General features: G+C 41.8%; 1 protein-coding gene across 4 annotated transcripts in view; it reads right to left on the bottom strand.

Annotated features, from left to right (window-relative positions):
• The window catches only part of LOC137380107 (serine/threonine-protein kinase WNK2-like), a 258006-nt gene that overhangs the window by 55753 nt on the left and 180133 nt on the right, over positions 1-22120 (bottom strand). For all 4 annotated transcript variants that reach the window (XM_068051757.1, XM_068051760.1, XM_068051761.1 and 1 more), the window contains 2 exons: positions 16578-16697; positions 14928-16177 (listed from right to left, as the gene is read on the bottom strand). In XM_068051757.1, the coding sequence (XP_067907858.1) occupies positions 14928-16177; positions 16578-16697 (1370 nt within the window). The remainder of the gene's footprint in view (positions 1-14927; positions 16178-16577; positions 16698-22120) is intronic.

Raw genomic sequence — 22120 nt, 5'->3', positions numbered from 1 at the left:
GGGCCCAGGCCCAGTGATGGAACCCCGAAGAGGTAGGTTAGGCAGGGTCGCGGGGCCAGTCCAGAAGGCCCTGCTGAGGGTTCTGTCTGGGGGAGGGTCTTCTGTGGGCCATAAATTGCCCACGAAGGAGGGACTAACACCCACCCCAAGCCCAAACGGAGGGCACTTTGTTTTACAAGGCATCCCCCCCCCCCCCCCCCAACCATTGGTAGGATCCCAGCAGCAGCGAGAAGAGGCACTTAACTGGCTGTCAATAGGCCACATAAGGGCCTCAATTGGCCTCTGGACAGGCAGGTCGTCGTCAGCCTATCCTGCCCCCCCAAGAGAATTGGAACCAAGAATCCCGGCATTAGGTTCCATGGCGGGCGATTCTGCCCCAATTCTCCGGCTGCCTCCTGCCACGAAACCCGCCATCAGGATAAGAACAAGATCCGGCCCAACATTTTGCTGTCCACCTCACCATTGGCATGCATTGAATATCATGAAGTTGCTGTATTTGCACAGTAGATATGAACTAAACCGGACATAAAAAGTTCAGCCAATCAACCTCTCTGGCACTGAAAATTAACTATTAAAAGTGTGAAATCCCATTCCTTTTGGTATTGATTAACTGGAAATTTAGAAAATGTTAGAAGTAATTTTTTTATGTAAAGTAATTACTTTTCCTTTCTACATTTTTCCTCTCATTCCAGTCTTTCTTTCCCTCTATTTCTCTTTTTGTACCTGATTTGACATCAAATTCATTCATTAATTTACACTTCCTTCTCAGTTCTTCCACTGTTTATTTCTCAATCATTCAATCTGATTGGTTAAGGAGATGCACCTTTGCTTGCCATGTTCACTCAGTTCCCAAATGCCCTATTTCCCACATTGTATCGTTATCAGCTTGCACTTTCAGCAACTTAGTGGGCAAAAATGTTTTGAGCTGAAGGGTGCAGCTGAAGATAGATGCTGTTACATGCCCTATTACAGCAAAATCTGGTAATGATCTTGATACTTTTAAGTATATGAAAGCAAAGTACTGCAGATGCTGGAAATCTAAAATAAAAACAGAAAGTCCTGGAGATACTAGCAGGTCTGGCAACATCTGTGCAGAGAGAAACAGGGTCAACGTCTCTGGTCGATGACCTGTTCTGACAAAAGGTCATCAATGTGAAATGTTAATTGCTTCCCACTCCATGGATGCTGCCAGATCTGCTGAGTATTTCCAGCATTTTCTGTTTCTATTTTTAAGTATCACTTTTTAATAGACAGAAGCAGCAAGGTTAGTTTGAAAAATGATCTGATCTCCACAATCAGCCTTTTCAAGCACTCGCTTTCATGATGCACTGAGGAACATTTCAGTGTCTCCAAAACAGAAATAGGATGGCTCGGAGAGCAGGCATGAAAGGAGGTAGAGATGAGACCGTGTCAGGGGAGTGAGTAAGAGTAAGGTGGCTACATTCAAGGGGTTACCCACATATTTTTGTGGTGTTAGCTGTAGGAACTAAAAGTAAAGTGGTTGAGAGCTGTCATGGAAGTATTCTGCTTTTGGAACGAGATTGGTCTATGCTTAGCTTGGGTATGAACTTATGGCCTGCAAGGACTCAGTGACATTGAAGGCACTCCTAGACACAGGCTTTTAAAAGATTTGTTTTAGTGTAGGCATAATCCTACATGTATTAACTCTATCTGAATTTAAGATCTTATGATACATAATCTAAAATTCTCTTGCAGTTACAAGAATGTTATGATCATCTTTTCATCTGAAATTCACATTAATTTACAATCTTGACATGATTGCAGTTATATGCAAAATTAAGAACTCTAATGAAAATACAAACTCAAAAGATATCAGACTATTAAGCCATTTCAACATTGGAACATCAATGGCTAAAAGGCAAAACCATTGACTTTAGTCATCATGTGGTCAATATTCAAACTTTATTAACCTTAATTACACAGATCATTGATTGGCACTCAGAATTCAAACAAGTTAACCCAGGTCACAAGAGCCCAAAAGCCCCCAGTGATCACTTGTGCAGTCGGTTTCTGAAATAAATCCAGGGTTACAAAATAGACTGAGCAGTCAATTTTGATACAGTATCAAATAGCTAAATTATAATCAAGTGGGAAATTGACATACTGTATTGCATAAAATTGATTTGATAAGCACTCTGGTTACATTCAATGTTGTAGAGACATTTTAATAAATGATATAAGTTGATTTTTTTCCCTTATACGAGGGCATGTTAGTATTTAGTAAATATTAATTTGTCTCATTTGGTAGCACTCATGCCTCTCTACTGCATTTAAACCTACTATATACTGAGCCAATGCTACATTTTTGGGAGGTATTGTTTTTTGCATGGGATCCTCTCCCAGGGTCATCTGCACTGCTCAAATGGGTGTAAAAGATTCTATAGCATTATTCCAAGAATAGCTCTCTTAGCATACTGACCAACATTCCTTCCTCCATAACCACCACCAAAAGCAATGATCTGGATTTTGCAGTCAGCAGTGAATGAAAAATGCTCACTATTCTTCACGCTTATAGCTGCCCAGACTCTTCATGGGCTTTTGACTAAACTTATGATCATCAGGATACAGCGCAGCACCCTCTATAGGGCAACTGAGACCTGTGTGAACATAGCAAGCAACAGCATGTCTCTTCAACCAGATTGAAGAATCCTCAGAGTCTAAACCAGGAAGTGCAAGTTAGAATATTTAATTCAATGTACAGTCAGGTACAGAAAGCAAAATAAGGAGAGAGAATGAAAGAAAGGATTGAGAGATGAGATAAAAAAGTAAATAAGATATTTTGTTATAAAATCTCTAACAATTAATATCTGAAAGAATGAAACTCCACACTTATAAAATTAAATTTTCAGTGCCAGAGAGGTTTGACAATAATGAAAACTGATCTCACCATTAAAAATTCATTTACACTTGAATGGATTAAGCCTCAACATTTTCTTGCATGTTTAGTAGATAACTAGTGGGTGTGTACAGCAATTTCATGAACTTACATGAGTTTCTTGGTGAAGTACTGGTGCAGTGAAGTTTTTGAAGGAGCAAGGTAAATTGGAACGCGCTTTACCGTGCATTTGCGGATGCCAGAAGTTGCTGTCTGACTTGCATCATACTAACCGAGAGTTCTGATAGCCTCACAATCATTCTTCACACATAATCCTGACCAATATCTAGCCAATTGTTCATTTGCTACTTGTGGGACCCTGTTATAAACAAATTGGCGGCAATGTTTGCCAATACAACAATGACTGCACTTCAAAATTAATCCAATGATTGCAAAATATTTTGGGATATCCTGAGGGTGTGATTAGGCATATATTTTCTCCTTTCAATTAAGCTCAACTCTCCTGAAATAAAAGCATTGTTGTTTTTGATTTTGATGATTAATGCATTTGTGCAGTTCACTTTTTGCCACAAGAATAAAACATTAGTTTACTTACCTGCTGTCTGGTGGTCTTCATTCTTTGAAGGTTATTTGTCACATATATCAACAAATAGGTTCAAAATAGATCAGGGTAGTGTCCCTTTAACAGATTTGACTTTTATAATTTTATGTATCATGCAATCCTCCCTTGCTTCCACATTGATTAAATACAGCAAGCCAAATCACTCAACAGTACATTTCAATTGAAGCCTTATCTGTAGTTTATTTTGGCCCAGAGGTAGTCACCAAGACAAAAATATATTCAGGAACCCTTTTAAAATGGGTTCATTCAAAGCTTTATTGTGATAATGCAAAAAAGAGCATGCAGATTCGAAAATCCCTGGGTATACTCTACATATTTTTAATACCTAAAACAGTGACATTTGTTTCATCTTCAAGAGAACTGTAGCAAATATACTTTCTGCATCACAATTTCTTGAGAAGTAAAATGCAGGAAATGTAAGTAAATTAGATGACAGGAGATAGATAAGCAAGAATGACTGCAGATTTCAGTGAGTTTGTAAATTGTTCCGAGTCTAACAGCGACAAACTACAAAAAGATTGCTGGGATGTTGCACTTTATTGGACAGAGTGGTCGTTGCAGTTGGAGTGGACAAACCATTTAGCTATAAACATTGTATAAGACTCTTCACAAAGCTAGCAACATTGGAAACCAATTCCTTTTTCTAGACTTTCAGGAATCATGAACTAGAAAAAAATGGTGACAGGGATATGTGATCATTTAATCACATTGAACAGCATAATACTAAGACCCAGTTTTCCAACAACTAAGTCTTTTTCAGCAAGTAGGTGTTTTTGTGTTTCCTTTAGTAAATCTTCTGGATTGCCCATACTATTGAAGTTAACTGGAGATTAGGCAATGTATAAGGGATCCAACCCCCTGCCAGCCAGATGATTAACAAACCACCAAGGGCTACAACTCTACTGTTCAAGGACCTGGGCAGAGTTCCAGTGGCTTTCGGTTCTGCAACACAGCCAACTGTCTATATCTCCTGATAAACTTCCTCCACATTAAGGGTCCATGCATACAGACCAACAAATGCAGAAACCTCAAGCACTGTTGCCATATCAATGCAGCATTGCTACAGTGCACCAGTGATTGGGTTTTCGAAAAGCAGAGAACTGGAAAAGACTGTTTATCTTGCCTTGCCTAAAATTCACAAATTTTACTTACAAATCTGTGTTAGAAGCAAAAGACAGTGTCAACATGTTTGGTGGGAGTTTATTTACTGAAAATATGACAAGCAAGCAATTAATGCCTTTAATAAATTCACTAATCTTTGTAAACTTGATTGCACAAATGTTAAGTCAGGCAAGTTATGTGCATTAGTAATCTGCAACTTTAAAATGATCGATAACTACTAAGTATCAAATCTTCGTTCCCAATTAGCTAAATATCGAAATCACCATACTTCGCAGTAGTCTCACCATGATAAATAGAGATTCTGCCTCTTGCATCTGAAAACTTGCACCAAACAAATCGAACCAAACATCTCAATGTTCACTGTTAATATTTGGGAACTAAACAGGATGATGCAAAAGTAGGACTGACAGTTGAAGGAGGCGGTTTGCGGTTTTAAAGCAGAAAATGATAGTTTAATGTTATCAACCTGTTGCTTATTTAACCAGAAATCAATGTTCATAATACCAAGAAATGTGATGCCATTATTTCAGATAAAACGTATTTTTACATCAGCTGCATCTCCAGAGAGATCAAACAGATAACACTTCAATGTCTGTCAAGCTGTCCCAATGAAATTAATACCCCTGACACCGCAATCCTATTTAAAGCCAGGCAAACTGCTACAGTATTACACGGGCTGAATGGCATATCAATTCATGTGTATTAGGCCAGTGTGTAGAATTAAAATGAAATGTGTTGCAAAAACAAACACAAAAAAAATCATTACAGCACGTGTCAGAGCAACATGTTCAGTGATGCCCTTTGCATCACTCTGGCACATTCAGGAATTAATCTTTTTATTTAATAAGCTGGTTGCAAGACCAGCATTCAATGTTCCTGAAGTCTGTCTCAGTGTCATAGGTTGCTGAAAGGCAAAGGCACAGCTGGACCAGCAACATCACAGCTTTCACCAACTGGGCAGCAGATTGCCTTTGCACAAACAGACCTCTTTGTCTCTTCTGTATAAACACTCTGTCTGAGACCTTTATCCTTGATTAAGGGGGGCGGGGGGCGAATCATCAATCCTTTTAACCCCACATTTGTCCTCAAAGAGATTCAGTTCTATGGAACTGCATCATCGACAGTAAAACCCCCAGTGATCATAGAATATAAAGCAATAAGTAGTTAACGCCAAATTATTTTAGAACAAATCTGAAGACTTGGCTGATTCCTTGATGCTCGTGCCTCTCTGGTTGACAACCCCTGATGTAATGGACCAGTCACATCAGTCCGCATTTTCATTGTCCTTTTCTGGACTGCTCCTGAACTACCTTACGGCCAGCTACATATCCAAAATTTCAATATTGAAATGTCAGCCTGTGTCTAATGCTGGAAGGCACTGTAGAGAATCTTTTGGCAGTGCATCTATAAGAAAACAGCCTAACAAATATTTCCTCCTCAAACATAATTCCTTATTGAGCCTGGAGCCAGTCAAGCATTGGTTTCTAAATTCACATCTTTACATCAGGACAATTTAAGTTTGGACTTTCCGACAGCTAGGACAGATAGATAAATCAACAATGCTGTGTCCAGAGTTCAAAATAGACTTCACACTTAGGGAAAAAAATCATGCAACAGTCAAAGAAATTGAAGATTGGTATTGTGGAAAAACGATTACAGGACAGGATCTGAGGTCTTCCATACAAATTTTAAAGCTATCTCCAGACATACACCAACGGCTACATTGAAGATCAACCAGGGTCAAATATGTTGACTTGGGATAGCTTAACTGAACAGGATACCCCTATGAAATAGACTGTACTCCCAACTAGATAACAACTACATATAGACAATATCAAACACTGGCAAATGTGCTTACCAGGTGTAAGGCTTATTTCAGGAAAGGGCAGTTTTCTTTTTCTTGTATTATTTTTCTTGTATATTGGTGACTTCTCATTCTTCATTCATACAATCATACATTCATACAGATCCTTATGCAATTTGTGAATTGGGTGGGGTGGGGGTGGGGGGGGGGGGAAAGAGATGGTGGTAGCAGGAAAGAGAACATAAACTAAACTAAAGACCCACTAGTGGAAAGATTATTCATTTTTAATTCAAACCAGGGATTGGAATTCTCAGAAGCTCCCTGACCAGCAGCTGCAATATTAATCAGTATAAAACAATTTCAAGCACTTTTTCACATTATCCATAGTGGCACAATAAAAGACAGTTTGAATTTTTTTTAAAATTTGTATTATTTTCATAGCAATGAAATTTCAAAACTTACACCTCAAAATAACCTCTTAAAATTTGACACTAGCTTGAAAAGGAAATTTATATTTGGTTGTGCAGTCAGAACTATAGTGTAAGGGTATCAAAGGGTTAATCTTGAGGAAATGTAAAGGTTACCACCCACCATGAAGAAGTAAGAGATCATGTGGGAGGAACTCAAGAACAGTTACAGCGTGGCATTTGAAGGAGACACACAGGCTAGTGTGTATATAATTACTATACAATAAATACTTGAAGCGGCCAACATCCCCAGCTTATACACACTACTGAGTCAGCGGCGCTTGAGATGGCTTGGCCATGTGAGCCGCATGGAAGATGGCAGGATCCCCAAAGACACATTGTACAGCGAGCTCGCCACTGGTATCAGACCCACCGGCCGTCCATGTCTCCGTTATAAAGACGTCTGCAAACGTGACATGAAATCGTGTGACATTGATCACAAGTCGTGGGAGTCAGTTGCCAGCATTCGCCAGAGCTGGCGGGCAGCCATAAAGACAGGGCTAAATTGTGGCGAGTCGAAGAGACTTAGTAGTTGGCAGGAAAAAAGACAGAGGCGCAAGGGGAGAGCCAACTGTGCAACAGCCCCAACAAACAAATTTCTCTGCAGCACCTGTGGAAGAGCCTGTCACTCCAGAATTGGCCTTTATAGCCACTCCAGGCGCTGCTTCACAAACCACTGACCACCTCCAGGCGCGTATCCATTGTCTCTCGAGATAAGGAGGCCCAAAAAGAAAAAAAAAAGAAATATTAATGTTTAAACAATACAGTCTAAGAACCTCTCTGGCTAGACTCTATATAGTGGCAGCATAAAGAATCAAATATATAACATGGTGAACAGAGCTGGGATCAAAGTCCTATACCCAGAAGAGAAAATTTGAAGCAACATCATCCTTCAGCCAGAAAAGAAGAAACTTTAAAACAAGTAGCTGAAGAGAAAAAACAAACTACATACAGAAGGCGGAGAAAAGCTCCACAGAATGGAAACGTGGCTGAAAAGCAAGTGATCGAGTGAATCACTGCTCCGACGATCGAGAAATCCCAGTAAAAAAAAAAAGCCTTTGAAGAGCTTAAAAGATTAATTCTCTAAAGGCTCCGTGTGAAACTGACAGGAAAAAAGGGGGAAACCCAATCCCTCACTCAGGCTGAATATGAGGGCAGAGCACAGGAAAACACTGAAAAGCGCGCGAGCTGAAAAAAAAAGTCCGATAGTGGGGGAAAAAAACATGGAAAACCCCCGAACACGAGAGGCTTGCAACCTATCCGAACCCGACGGGACCAGACGTGTCGGGCTTGGGTCGGGTCGGGCCCATATTCAGGGTACGACTTTCGGGCTCGGGTCGGGCCGAGTCCAAGTCGAGTCGGGTCGGGCCGGATACACACGGTAAGTGCTCTGCTGGTAAGTATTGGTGGTGCAAAAACTTCCTACAGGCATGAACAATGTCCCACCAATAGAGCAGAATGCTTTTATAGCAGAAAAATATGGCATTTCAGTAACATGTGAAATAAAAACTCGACTACCTCAACTTCTAACAGAAAAGTAGTTAACAACAGAGAGGTAAATGAAGTTATGCAACTTCCTGCAGCTGACCAATTGAAATTTTTTTGGGCAAAATCAATGATCCGAAACAAGCATTTTGGTCAGCAGACGTATATGTCAATGGACATATCACTAATTTCAAACTCAACAATGGAGCAAGTGTGATGGTCCTGTAAGATAAAGAGCCGTGGCCATCCCTACACATTCTGCAACCAACAGAAACTCAGTTACATGACCCAGAAGGTGTTGTACTTGAAGTAAAGGGGAAGTTACAAGTGACGCTTCAATTTAAGGAAAAACAGATATTAGAAACACTGTATCTCCTAAGCAATTAGGAGTTCTCACTCTTAAGTAGAAGAGCTTGTACTGACCTTCATCTTATAAAGAAAGTTGAAGAAAAACAAGAATAATCCAGGAGCCAGGACAGAGGGAAAGCCCCCGCTCCCCCTCCCCCCCACCCCCACCCCCCGAGAACTGCAGAGAGTCTGGTTTCCGCCAGACAACCCGCACAATGCAGAGAGAACCTGCACAACACAGCATAGCCCACTATGTCACTCAAAGACTATCAGAGCTAGAAACAGAAATGCAGCAAGTACCTACAGAGTGCTACACAGACAGAGAACCTGGGAAGAAGCAAGTCCAACAGAATTGTCAGGTACAAGATCAAAGAGAACCACTACTTTTGACCCAATTCCCAACTAGACCATGGGAATGGTTGGCAATGGATTTATTCTTCTTTGAGGGAAGATTCTATCTAATTATAGTTGATTACCTCTCAAGATGGATCAAAGTTAAGTGGATGTACACAACAACAACTGAAGCAGTCAGCATTTTACAAGAAGTTTTCACAACACATGGTCTACCTGATCAGACAGTATCTGATAATGGACTACAATTTGCAAATGATTACTTCACGCACATTGCAGAAGAATGTGTATTTGTTACCTAACAAGATCTCCTAAGTATCCACAATCAAATGAAGAAGCTGAGCGAGCATCAACTATGTTGATGAAAAATCAAGATTTCCGATTAGCACTACTGACATACAGAACTACTCCAATATTGTGTGGATTAGTGCCATCAGATCTCTTAATGGGAAGAAAACTTCGGGCACAACTTCCAATTCTACCCAAGAAATTATTTCCAGGATTGCAAAGCAAGGATCATCAGAAAATAGAAGACAAAGAAAAGTCGTATCGAAACAAACAGACCCATAATTATAACAGAAGATACCGTACAAGAAAACTATCAAAATTGTCAGAAGGGCAAAAGGTAGTAGTACGAAACCAAAATATAGAAGGGGGAGGGTGATAAGGCAGAGGTCATGGTACATGTTGGTACCAATGACATAAGCAGAAAGAGGGATGAGGTCTTGCATCAAGAATCCAGGGAGTTAGGGAGTAGACTAAAAAGCAGGACCTCTCGGGTTGTAATCTCTGGATTACTCTCAGTGCCATGTGCTAGCGAGTATAGAAATAGGAGAATAGCACAGATGAATGCGTGGCTTAAGAGTTGGTGCAGGAGGGAGGGTTTTAGATTCCTGGACCACTGGGACCATTTCTGGGGAAGGTGTACAAGAGGGACGGTCTACATCTGAACCAGAGGGGGACTAACATCCTTGCTGGCGGGTTTGCTAGTGCTGTTGGGAGGAGTTTAAACTAATTTGGCAGGGGGAGGGGATGAAGACTCCTAGCAGAATAGGGACACAGCTAAACACAGGAAAGCAAACAAGTCAGAGGGAATACAGCAGAAGTAAGTTTCAAGGATGGATGGCCTCTACTTTAATGCCAGAGTATTACAGGTAAAACGGATGAGTTAAGGACAAGGATTGACACGTGGAATTGTGATATAGTAGCCATCACGGAGACATGGTTGAGGGAGGGGCAGGATTGGCAGCTCAATATCCCAGGATATAGAATCTTCAGGCGAGTAGGGGGTAAAAGAGGAGGTGTCATTGCAATATTGGTTAAGGAGTCAGTTACTGCAGTAAGGAGAGATGATATCTTGGAGGGGGCATCAAATGAAGCTTTATGGGTAGAGTTTAGTAATAAAAAAAGGACAGCCACTTTGCTAGGTGTTTATTATAGACCCCCAGATAGTCAGCAGGAAATTGAGGAGCAAATATGTGCGCAATTCGCAGGTGGTGTGTAAAAATAATAATAGGGTAATTATATTAGGTGATTTCAACTTTCCCAACATTAATTGGGATAGTCATCGTGTTAAGGGCTTCGATGGAGTGGAGTTCTTAAAATTTATACAGGAGAACTTTTTAGCTCAATATGTAGAGGATCCAACAAGGGAGGGTGCAGTGCTGGACCTAATTCTGGGGAATACAGGTGGTTGATGTGTTGGTGGGGGCGCATTTTGGCGATAGCGACTACAACATGGTACAATTTAAGCTGGTTATGGAGAAAGAAATAGACAAGTTGCAAAAAAAGGTTTTTGGATTGGGGGAGAGTGAATTTTAGTAAAATAAGGCAGGATCTGGCCAAGATAGACTGGAAAAAGTTACTTGTCGGGAAATCTACAGAAGGGCAGTGGGGGACATTCAAAAAGGAAATGGGGAGGGTACAGGCCCAACATGTTCCCTCTAGGATAATAGGTAGGAGCAACAAGCCCAGAGAACCATGGATGACCAGAAACATACAGGGTACGATGAGAAGGAAAAGACAGGCTTTTAGCAAATACAAGGAGAGCAAATCAACAGAAGCATTAGTGGAGTACAGAAAGTGTAGGATGGAGCTTAAGAAAGCAATTAGGAGAGCAAAGAGGGGATATGAGAAAGCTCTGGCTGGTAAAAGTAGGGAAAATCCCAAGATATTCTATAAATATATCAATGGGAAGAGGATAACCAGGGAAAGAGTAGGACCCATTAGGGACCAAGGGGGAAATCTGTGGGTGGAGCCAGAGGACATTGGTAGGGTGTTGAACAAATACTTCACATCTGTCTTCACCCAAGAGAATAAGGATGTAGATATGGAACTCAGACAGAGAGACTGTGAGGTTCTTGAGCAAACTGTCATAGGGAGTGACAAGGTATTGGAGGTTTTGGCAGGCTTAAAAGTGGACAAATCTCCAGGTCCGGAAGATTTGTGTCCCAGGATGCTGTGGGAGGCGAGGGTGGAGATTGCAGGGGCTCTGACCCAAATTTTTAATTCCTCTCTGGCCACGGGGGAGGTGCCAGAGGACTGGAGAACAGCTAATGTGGTCCCACTATTTAAGAAAGGTTGTAGAGATATGCCAGGGAAATACAGACCAGTGAGTCTCACGTCAGTGGTAGGGAAACTATTGGAGAAAGTTCTGAAGGACAGAATCTATCTCCACTTGGAGAGGCAAAATTTGATTAGGAATAGTCAGCATGGCTATGTCAGAGGGAGGTCATGCCTAACAAATTTGATTGAATTTTTTGAGCATGTGACCAGGTGTGTAGATGAGGGTAGTGCAGTTGATGTAGTTTACATGGATTTCAGCAAAGCCTCTGACAAGGTCCCACATGTGAGACTTATCAAGAAAGCAAATACACATGGGATACAGGGTAACTTGATAAGGTGGATTCAAAATTGGCTTAGCTGTAGGAGACAGACAGTGATGACAGACGGCTGTTTTAGTGACTGGAAGCCCGTGTCCAGTGGCGTACCACAGGAATCTGTGCTGGGTCCCCTATTGTTTGTCATTTATATAAACGACATAGATGACTATGTGGGGAGTAGGATCAGTAAGTTCGCGGATGACACAAAGATTGGCTGAGTGGTTAACAGTGAGGTTGAGTGTCTTGGGTTACAGGAAGATATAGACGGGATGGTCAAATGGGCAGAAAAGTGGCAGATCAAATTTAACCCTGAAAAGTGTGAGATGATACACTTTGGAAGGAGTAATGTGACACCGAAGTATTCAATGAATGGCCTGACACTGGGAAGTTCTGAGGAACAAAAGGGACCTTGGCGTGTTTGTCCATAGATCTCTGAAGGCAGAAGGGCAGGTTAATAAGGTGGTGAAAAAGGCATATGGGACACTTGCCTTTATCAATCGAGGCATAGATTACAAAAGCAGGGAGGTCATGTTGAAGTTGTATAGAACTTTGGTAAGGCCACAGCTGGAGTACTGTGTGCAATTCTGGTCACCACATTAAAGGAAGGATGTGATTGCACTGGAGGGGGTGCAGAGGCGATTCACCAGGATGTTGACTGGGATGGAATATTTAAGCTATGAAGAGAGGTTGGATAGGCTTGGGTTGTTTTCGCTGGAGCAGAGAAGACTGAGGGGTGACCTGATCGAGGTGTACAAGATTATGAGGGGTGTGGACAGGATGGATAGGGAGCAGCTGTTCCCCTTAGTTGAAGGGTCAGTTAAGAGGGGACTCAAGTTTAAGGGGAGGGGCTGGAGGTTTAAGGGGGATTTGAGGAAGAACTTTTTTACATGGAGGGTGGGACGGTCTGGAATGCACTGCCTGGGAGGGTGGTAGAGGCGGGTTGCTTCACATCCTTTAAAAAGTACCTGGATGAGCACTTGGCACGTCATAACATTCAAGGTTATGGGCCAAGTGCTGGCAAATAGGATTAGGTAGCCAGGTCAGGTGTCTTTAATGCATCAGTGCAGACTCGATGGGCCGAAGGGCCTCTTCTGTACTGTATTATTCTGTGATTCTGTGGGTAATTCTACAGAAAGACAAGAGTCAACAGCAATCATATCTAGTACGAACTCAAGATGATTCTATACGGAGAAATAGAAGGAAACTTAATTCCTTTACATCAAAGACGTCAATCAGTCATACATTTAGACAATTCAGATATTGAATTGAAAATGAAAAAATCACCGAATGCTCCAAACCTCAATGATGGCCGTCTAAGTCAAGAAACAAGGCATTAGAGAAAGACTACCAATCTTCCACATCTGACGATAACAAGATCAGGGAGAGTTGTGAAGCTTCCCAATAGGTTGAATCTATGAAGTCAGAGACTTCAGGGGCGGGGGGGCGGTGGTGGAGATGGTATAGTGTTATGATTCTGTAGTTTTTTTTTCTTTTCCGGGAAGTATGCAGCGTGCTCTTCAGGCTGTAAAAGGATCAGTACTGTTTTAAGGCAACAAGCTCCAGGGACTAATGATTCAAAGAGTGCATTCTGGTTGCCCCCGGGATACAGCCAGAGAACAAGGTCAAGGATACAACGTTACCAATTGTTTTTTGAAAACTAGCTAAAAACAAGCTTCTGACAGAGACAGACAGCTGGACCAGCATGAACCTAACAGAGTTCTCTGATACTTTAGACTGAAGGAAGATGAATTTTAGACTGATCACTTTTTTTACCCCTCAAAACAATTCTAAAGCCAAATTACTGTAGCCACTGAACTGTAATTGCCGAATTCATCGCTGGAGAAGAAAAGCATCACTTCAACTGCTGAGCTAGACTACGGACTGTTCTACTGTTGAAGAATCTTTTTTGGATCCCCCCCCCCCCTCGGACGGCTGAGAGAACTTCAAGCAACCTTGGATGTTCCACATTGGGAGATTTCACTTCGGCAGGAGTGTAAATCTGCAAGGGCACTAACTTTTTCTAGTTCAAATGTTGTTTATATCTTAGTAGTGTTTAAGGATTTAGTTTTTCTAATTAAACAGTTAATTTGTTGATCTAAAGACACCTGGTTTGGTTCGCCTCATTCGGGGGGTTTAATAGATGGTTCAATTCGGCTGTGGTTTTCTTTAATTTGAAAAGCTTAAAGTGATAGGTTAGATGATCTGTGGAGGGGCAGGACTGAATCAACTGTGCGTTTCTCCCACCACAATCAGAATCATATATTTTGATCGTGGGGTTTGTCTTAAGCGGTCGGTCGTAACAATAGCGTGCAAGTAAAAAAGTGAATTTATGTAAATATATATAGGATAAAGACTTTGGGGGGGGGGGGGGCGGTGGGGAAAGAGATGCAGTATAAGGGTATCAAAGGGTTAATCTTGAGGAAATGTAAAGATTACCGCCCACCATGATGATGTAAGAGATCATGTGGGAGACTCAAGAACAGTTACAGCATGGCTTTTGAAGGAGACATGCAGGCTAGTGTGGAGTGTATATAGTTACTGTACAATAAAGATTAATGTTTAAACAACACAGTCTAAGAACCTCTCTGGCTAGAGTCTATACAGTGGCAGCATGAAGAACCAAATATCTAACAAGAACCCTAAATGACCGATTACCTACTTTTGGTATGGTCTTCCTGATTCTTTCAATGTTGTCCTTCATTCAGATACAAATGAATAGGCTATTATACAAACGGAAGAAAAGCAACTGGGAGAATATTCCTTCAAAGTTGGCATCACAGATTAGCCACAATCCCAAATGCACATAAAACTTAGTTGAAAATTTGATTCTATACTAACTTTAAGCAATCTATTGGGATTTATTATACAAAATAAAAATAGATTTATATATGTAGCTCTGATCATTTCAGTGCTAATTTTTAAAAATTCAACAACAAATCAACTTCCAAAGACATAATTTCTGACATAGGAGAAAGCAAACATGACTTACATTAATATCAGTGGATCCAGTCTCTGAAGTTTTAGAAACCAAAACGGAGTCTCTCACCACAGGTAATACTGGTGCTGTCACTTGCTGATACAGAACCTCTCTAAGAACAACAGCTTGACTAGAAGTTTCTTCTGGAAAATCTGCAGGTAGAGTGGGCAAGCTTGGCGGTGACCCCATAACAGGGACTTGGGTAATTGGTAAAACAGAATGAATAGGTGCATCTATATTCTTTACATCATGAACAGAAACAGCCACAGAAAGCGCAGCATTAAGGACTTTATCAAGGGGCTCAGAATAAAACTCTTCTGTGCAATCCACCTCTCCCATAGGTGCTGTTTCAGAAGACTCTGCAGCAGGATAAACTGGGAGAATACCTCCAGGCTCTTGATATAATAAAGTACGTAATTTTTCATCCAGTGTCTTTATTGTATTATCTACAAATTCAATTTTACGTGGACCTTCACCATCTGATTCAACCACAAGAGAAAGCTGTTGCTGACTGTTAATAATACCAGTCATAGTAATTGTCTGAGACTGTGCTTGTGTTGGGTACTGTTGGTTAACACCTGCAACTACTTGTGCTGGACTCTGGGGCTGAGAACCTATTGCTGTATTACTTACTGTTCCAGAAGTGCCCATGGTTGATTGCATCTGGTTTGCAAAAGGTTGCTGCATTACAACAGGTTGTAGGAGAACATCAGGCACATAGGCTTGTGGTACAGGCTGGTTCTCTAAGACTAAGCTGTGAATTGGACTAGGTTCAGCAGATTGAGTAGGAAGTGAAAGTTCTGTTTGGATAGATATTGATTGGATGGGAAGAGGCTGAACAACTGGACAACATGGCACATCTACAACTGTAGGGGGGCTAAAAACCAAATCCGATTGTTCTTCTCCAGACCGCGGCAGACCAACAGTCTTAGATTGAAGTTCTAAACGCTCATGAACTTCAAGCTGATGTTGAAGTGAAACATTTGATCCGTTAGAAACAGCAGCATGTATCTGGTGACTGTTCTGTTGTGCTTCATTTCCAGTTTCATCCTCTGTCTGGATTGATAGTGTAGAAATAACAGACGCCATCATTACTTGAACAGGCAAATTTGTTGGATGAGTAATATTAGACAGCGGTGGTACCAAAGGGGGAGATGCAATGTGATGTCTAGAGGTGTTATCATTAGCAGCAAGTGAAGTCATTGCAGTGGATGCCTGTGTTGCTGTAGATTCCACTTGCTCATCAATTCCATTTTCTGCTTCTGAAAAAGTGAATATAAAAAGGTGCTCCTGTTGAATGTTTTTGCAAATAAGATGAACTCTTAGATTAGAATACCTGTTGCTAAAACCTAATTTATTGACTCATTTCACATCTATTCAATCAAGCTAAATTTAATCTACAACACAATTAATATTTAAAGCAGTAAATACTAAAATACTATCAATGCAGTTAATATTAAAGGTCACAAACATCTAAATAAGATGTGAAGTTTATTTAAGGGACCTGGATGTAAAAAGATTCCATGTCATATTTTAAGAGGAACATTTATCATTTATTTAAAGAGATCAAGTCCTCATCTTGATAAAATTATGCCAGAATTTATTTTTCTACTTCTGTCTTAAACCACACAACCTCCACAGTTACAAAAATGTAAATCATACCCAGAGCAGAAGTTGACTGTGGTTGAGTTGAAGAAATGTCTGGTGCAGATTCTGACAGTTCTGTTGTAAGATTTTCCACAACTGGACATATAATAAACCATCTTCGGCCAGTATGCAATACTAATAAAGATTAAACAGCACATTAGAATTTAGCTGTTCATCACCTTAAATTACACTAAAAGAACTGTAATATCAAAATGTTAGTTTTACCTAGTATTCCAGCTCTATCTTATTTTGAGGAGCTCCTCTACCACCTAAGAGAGAGAGGCTGTTTGCTACATTAGTCACAGTCATCTGAAACAGCACAGATTTCCTGTGGAGGAATGATGTTTTACCATGGAATATTACACCATGCAACATACGAATAGGGTCACTGATTTTCACAGCCACTCGCCTTGCGTTTCATTTGTGTAGTCCCTACTTCTTGAATTCCAAATTGCTTCCATTTTAGTTTTACCTAAATCAACAAATGTGATGGCTGAAATATGACAGGGGGCACTTACACTAGCAGATTTTCTTTGACATTGCCATAGGAGCGTTGCATGAACAAACTGGAAGGCAGCATTTTATATCAATGAGGGTGCTAATGCCTTGTAGGCTATAACGTCAGGACCACTGATTTACATTGACTGAATCAGTCAAATTCAATGTGTATTCAACAGTATTGAGATTTTTTTTTTTTACTTGTGGTTTGGAAATCCAATTATGGGATTCTGTCCATTATTCTACAAAAGACATAAATGAGTCTTAGTCATAGAGTCATAGAGAGATACAGCACTGAAACAGGCCCTTCGGCCCAACGAGTCCACGCCAACCATCAACCACCCATTTATACTAAACCTACATTAATCCAATTTTTTCCCTCTCACATCCCCACCTTCCCTCAATTCCCCTACCACCTACCTACACTAGGGGCAATTTTTACAATGGCCAATTTACCTATCAAGGCATTCTTGGGCATTTGTAGTACTGGGAAAACAATCCTGGGGTATTACAGAAATAACATGGGGTTTTTTAGATTATCAAGTACAGTAGGTGGCTAATGCAGAGAAATATACCAGCACAGACTTGATGGTCGAGAGACTTTTTTTTTTGTTTTGACATTCTACGATCTAGGAATTAAATTGTTTAAATGTTTACCCCAGGACTGCATTTTTTGTGGGGGCAGGTACTGGGAGGGTGCGGGGGGACAGGGGGTGGAGGAGGAGAAATGGGTAAGAAAAAGTTAGCAATCACAACAGAAAAACATGTCAGTCTCTATGGTTGAAATATTTTCATCAATGATTTCCCTCTAATTCTTTGTGTCTCCTCAGAGTGTCACTCCACTGATGTTGGTTAGAAACACACCATGAAGCTGTTCCAAAGCAAATCAGAAATTGAGGACTAACCATGATGTCAACCAGAAACATCTGGGTAGGGGAAGCAAATCCACTGTTGGCAGAGTCCTGCTTCCAGTTGGTCAATGGGAATATTTTTCAGCTTTGCTATTTCATTATCCAGAACATCTCTGTGGAGTTTCTCAGGATGGTATCCTAGGCCCAACCATCTTCATCTACTTCATCAATGACCTTCCCTCAATCATAAGGTCAGAAGTGGGGATGTTTGCTGATGAGTGCGTAGTGTTCAGTTCCATTTGCAACTCCTCAGATCATGAAGCAGTTCATGCCCGCAGGCAGCAAGACCTGGACAATATTCAGGCTTGGGATAAGTGGCAATTAACAATCATGCCACACAAGTGCCAGGCAATGACCATCTCCAACAAGAGAGAATCCCACCACCTCCCCTTGACATTCAACGGCTTGACCATCATCGAATCCCCCACCATCAACACCTTGGAGATAACCATTTGTCTCAACACACTAGCCACAAATACTGTAGCAACAAAAGCAGGTTAGGGGTTGGATATTCTGCAACAATTGACTCACCTACTAACTTCCCAAAACCTTCCCACCACCTACAAAGCACAAGCCAGGACTGTGGTGGAATATTCTCCACTTGCCTGATGAGTGCAGCTCCAACAACTCAAGAAACTCAACACCATTCAGAACAAAGCAGCCTGCTTGATTGACATCCAATACACCACCTTGAACATTTAGTCTCACCACCACCAACATGGCTGCACTGTATAAAATCTACAAGATGCACTACACCAACTTTCCAAAGCTTCTTCTAACAATACTTTCCAAAGGTGCAACCTCTACCATCTAGAAAGACAAGGGCAGCAGATAAATGGAAACCCCCACCACCTGTAAGCCCCCCTCCAAGTCGCACACCATTCTGACTTGGAATTACCATGTTACTGCTTTATCACTGCCAAGTCAAAATCCTGGAACTCCCTACCTAACACAGTGAAAGTATGTTTACCACACAAACTGCAGCAGCTCAAGGCACCGACTTAGCACCATCTTGTCACGACCATTTACGGATGGGTAATAAATGCTGGTTTTGTCAGCGATTCCCATATCCACGAATAAACAAACTAGCCTGGGCACATTTACTATTAGAATCATTATAGATTACAATGCATATGGTTCTCTCTCCTTGGGTACTGATAATCAACCTTTCAAAACCACCATTTCCCCACCCCTGGCTCGCCTCAAATCTCCCAAACTTGCTAACGGTCCTAACTCCCTATTGCTCTTCAAAGTCCTTGAATGTGCTGTCACATTCCAAAAATCATGCTCATTTTTTTCTGCAACTCCATGTTTGAATCTCCCCAAAGTCTCTATCCTTACAACAAACAATACCCACTGTGACCACCGTACATTATACATTCTTATCCTCTCTAAGCTTTTGAGGATGACCACATCATCCTCTTCAAAATGCCACTCCTCTGTTGTGTAGTTCAGTGGGACTACCCTCACTTGCTTCCACTCTACCTTGTCTGAAAATAGCCACAGCATCTCCAGCAATGGTTTCTCTCCCTGCCCCCACACTTGTTATCTGTGTGGTTCCAAGCTTTGCTCCTCCTCTACCTGCGGCCTTTTGGCGACATCAGCTACAGACATGATGTCACCTTCCAAAAAATTGCTGACGACCCCCAGCTCTGGCCTTTATTTAGATCCCTCCTTCAATTATACTGGTAGTCATATAATCTGTGATCTTCAGCACTGTGCCCAGCAGTTATTTAGCAATTAACAAATTCACAAAATAAGCCCAACTAAGTCAAGGAAGTTGCAGTGTAATCAAATTCATGACATTGGATTAGAAATTAACAACCACCACCACAAGTTATTTGATTGTCCACCATTGATGCCTTTGTCCCCACTAGAATTTTACCCACCCTAATTGTTCCCCATGGTATATCCCTCATCTCCACTCCCTTAAATCCAGGGGATGTAGACTTGAATGTCTTTGGCGAACAGGGGATGGTAGCATAGCGGTAATGTTTCTGGACAAGAAATTCAGAGGCCTGGACTAATCTACGGAGACAGAAGCTCAAATCCCAACCTGGCAATTAATAAATAAATCTGGAATAAAATGCTAATCATAGTCAGGGTCATTTATGGCACAGAAGGAGGCCATTCAGCCTATCAAGCCCATGCCAGCTCTCCACAGAGCTTTCCAGTCAGTCCCACTCCCCAGTTCAATCCCCGTAGCCCTGCAAGTCTATTTCTCTCAGGTGGCCAACCACCTTCCTCTCGAAGTCATTGATCGTCTCCACTTCCACCACCTCTGTGAGCAGCAAGTTCCAAGTCATTACCACCAGCTGTGTAAAAAAAGTGCTACCTCATATTCCCCCTGCATCTTTTGCCCTCAACTTTCAATCTGTGTCCCCTAGTCATTTGTTAACGGGAACAGTTTCTCCTGGTCTAACTTATCTAAGCCGGTCATTATCTTGTACACTTCCATTAAATCTCCCCTCAATCTCCTTTATTCTAAGGAGAACAAACCCAGATTTTCCAACCTAACCTAGTAACTAAAATTCTCCACCCCTAGAACCATTCTGGTAAATCTCCTCTGCACCCTCTCAAGGACCCCCGCATCCTTCCTGAAGTCTTCTTTGGCCTCCTTGTCTCGAGAGACAATGGGTAAGCGCCTGGAGGTGGTCAGTGGTGTGTGGAGCAGCGCCTGGAGTGGCTATAAAGGCCAATTCTAGAGTGACAGACTCTTCCACAGGTGCTGCAGAAAAATTTGTTTGTCGGGGCTGTTACACAGTTGGCTCTCTCCTTGCGCCTCTGTCTTTTTTCCTGCCAACTGCTAAGTTTCTTCGACTCACCACACTTTAGCCCCACCTTTATGGTTGCCCGCCAGCTCTGGCGAACGCTGGCAACTGACTCCCACGACTTGTGATCAATGTCACAGGACTTCATGTCGCGTTTGCAGACGTCTTTAAAGCGGAGACATGGACGGCCGGTGGGTCTGATACCAGTGACGAGCTCGCTGTACAATGTGTCTTTGGGGATCCTGCCATCTTCCATGCGGCTCACATGGCCAAGCCATTCAGCATTCCTGAAGTACGGTGACCAGAACGGGATGCAATACTCCAGTTGGAGCCTAACCAGCGCTTTATAAAGGTTCAGCATAACCTCCCTGCTTTTGTACTCAATGCCTCTATTTATGAAGCCCAAGATCACATATGCATTGCTAACCACTCTCTCAATATGTCCTGCCACATTCAAAAATCTATGCACATGAACCATCATAATAATGATCATGATCATGAAACTATCAGATTGCCATAAAAACCCATCTGGTTCACTAATGTCCTTTGGGAAGGAAATCTGCCTTCCTTACATGGTCTGGCTTACATGTGTTTCCAGGCCCACAGAAATGTGATTGACTCTCAACTGCCTCTAAAATGGCCTAGCAAGCTACTCAGTTGTATCAAAATGTTATTTAAAAATCAAAGAAGAATAAAACCAGACGGACAACCCGGCATTGACCGAAGCACTGGAAAACGACAAAGGCACACCCTGCCCAGTCGACCCTGCAAAATCCTCCTCACAACGTCTGGGGATTTGAACTGTCCCACAGACTAGTCAAGCAACAGCCTGACAGTCATACACATCAAATCATACTTTGCAGCCAATGTTCCAAATTCCATCACTATCACTGGGTATATCCTGTCCCACCAGCAGAGGTGGTGGCACAATGGTATAGTCAGGAGGGAGTGGCCCTGGCACTCCCTAATGTTGAGGCTGGACCCCACGTATTCCCATGGCACCAGGTCAAACACAGGCAAGGAAACCTGCTAATTACCACCTAACGCGCTCCCTCAGCTGGTGAATCAGTGTTCCTCCATGTTGAACACCATGAAAAAGCAGCACTGAGGGTAGCAAGAGCACACAATGTACTCTGGGTGGGGACTTCAATATGCGTCCCTGAGTGTGGCTTGGTAAAACCACCACTGACCAAGCTGTCCAGGTCCTGAAGGACATATCTGCCAGACTGGGCCTGTGGCAGGTGGTGAGAGAACCAAGAGGGAAAAGCCTACTTAACCTAGCCCTCACCAATCTACCTGTCAAAGATGCATCTGTCCATGACAGTATTGGTAGCAGTGACCACCACACAGTCCTTGTGGAGACAAAGTCCTGTCTTCA

Source organism: Heterodontus francisci, chromosome 19 (genome assembly GCF_036365525.1).
Source record: "Heterodontus francisci isolate sHetFra1 chromosome 19, sHetFra1.hap1, whole genome shotgun sequence".
NCBI lineage: Eukaryota > Metazoa > Chordata > Chondrichthyes > Heterodontiformes > Heterodontidae > Heterodontus > Heterodontus francisci.
The sequence above is the reverse complement of the archived record's forward strand: the minus strand, read 5'-3'. Positions and strand labels throughout refer to the sequence as shown.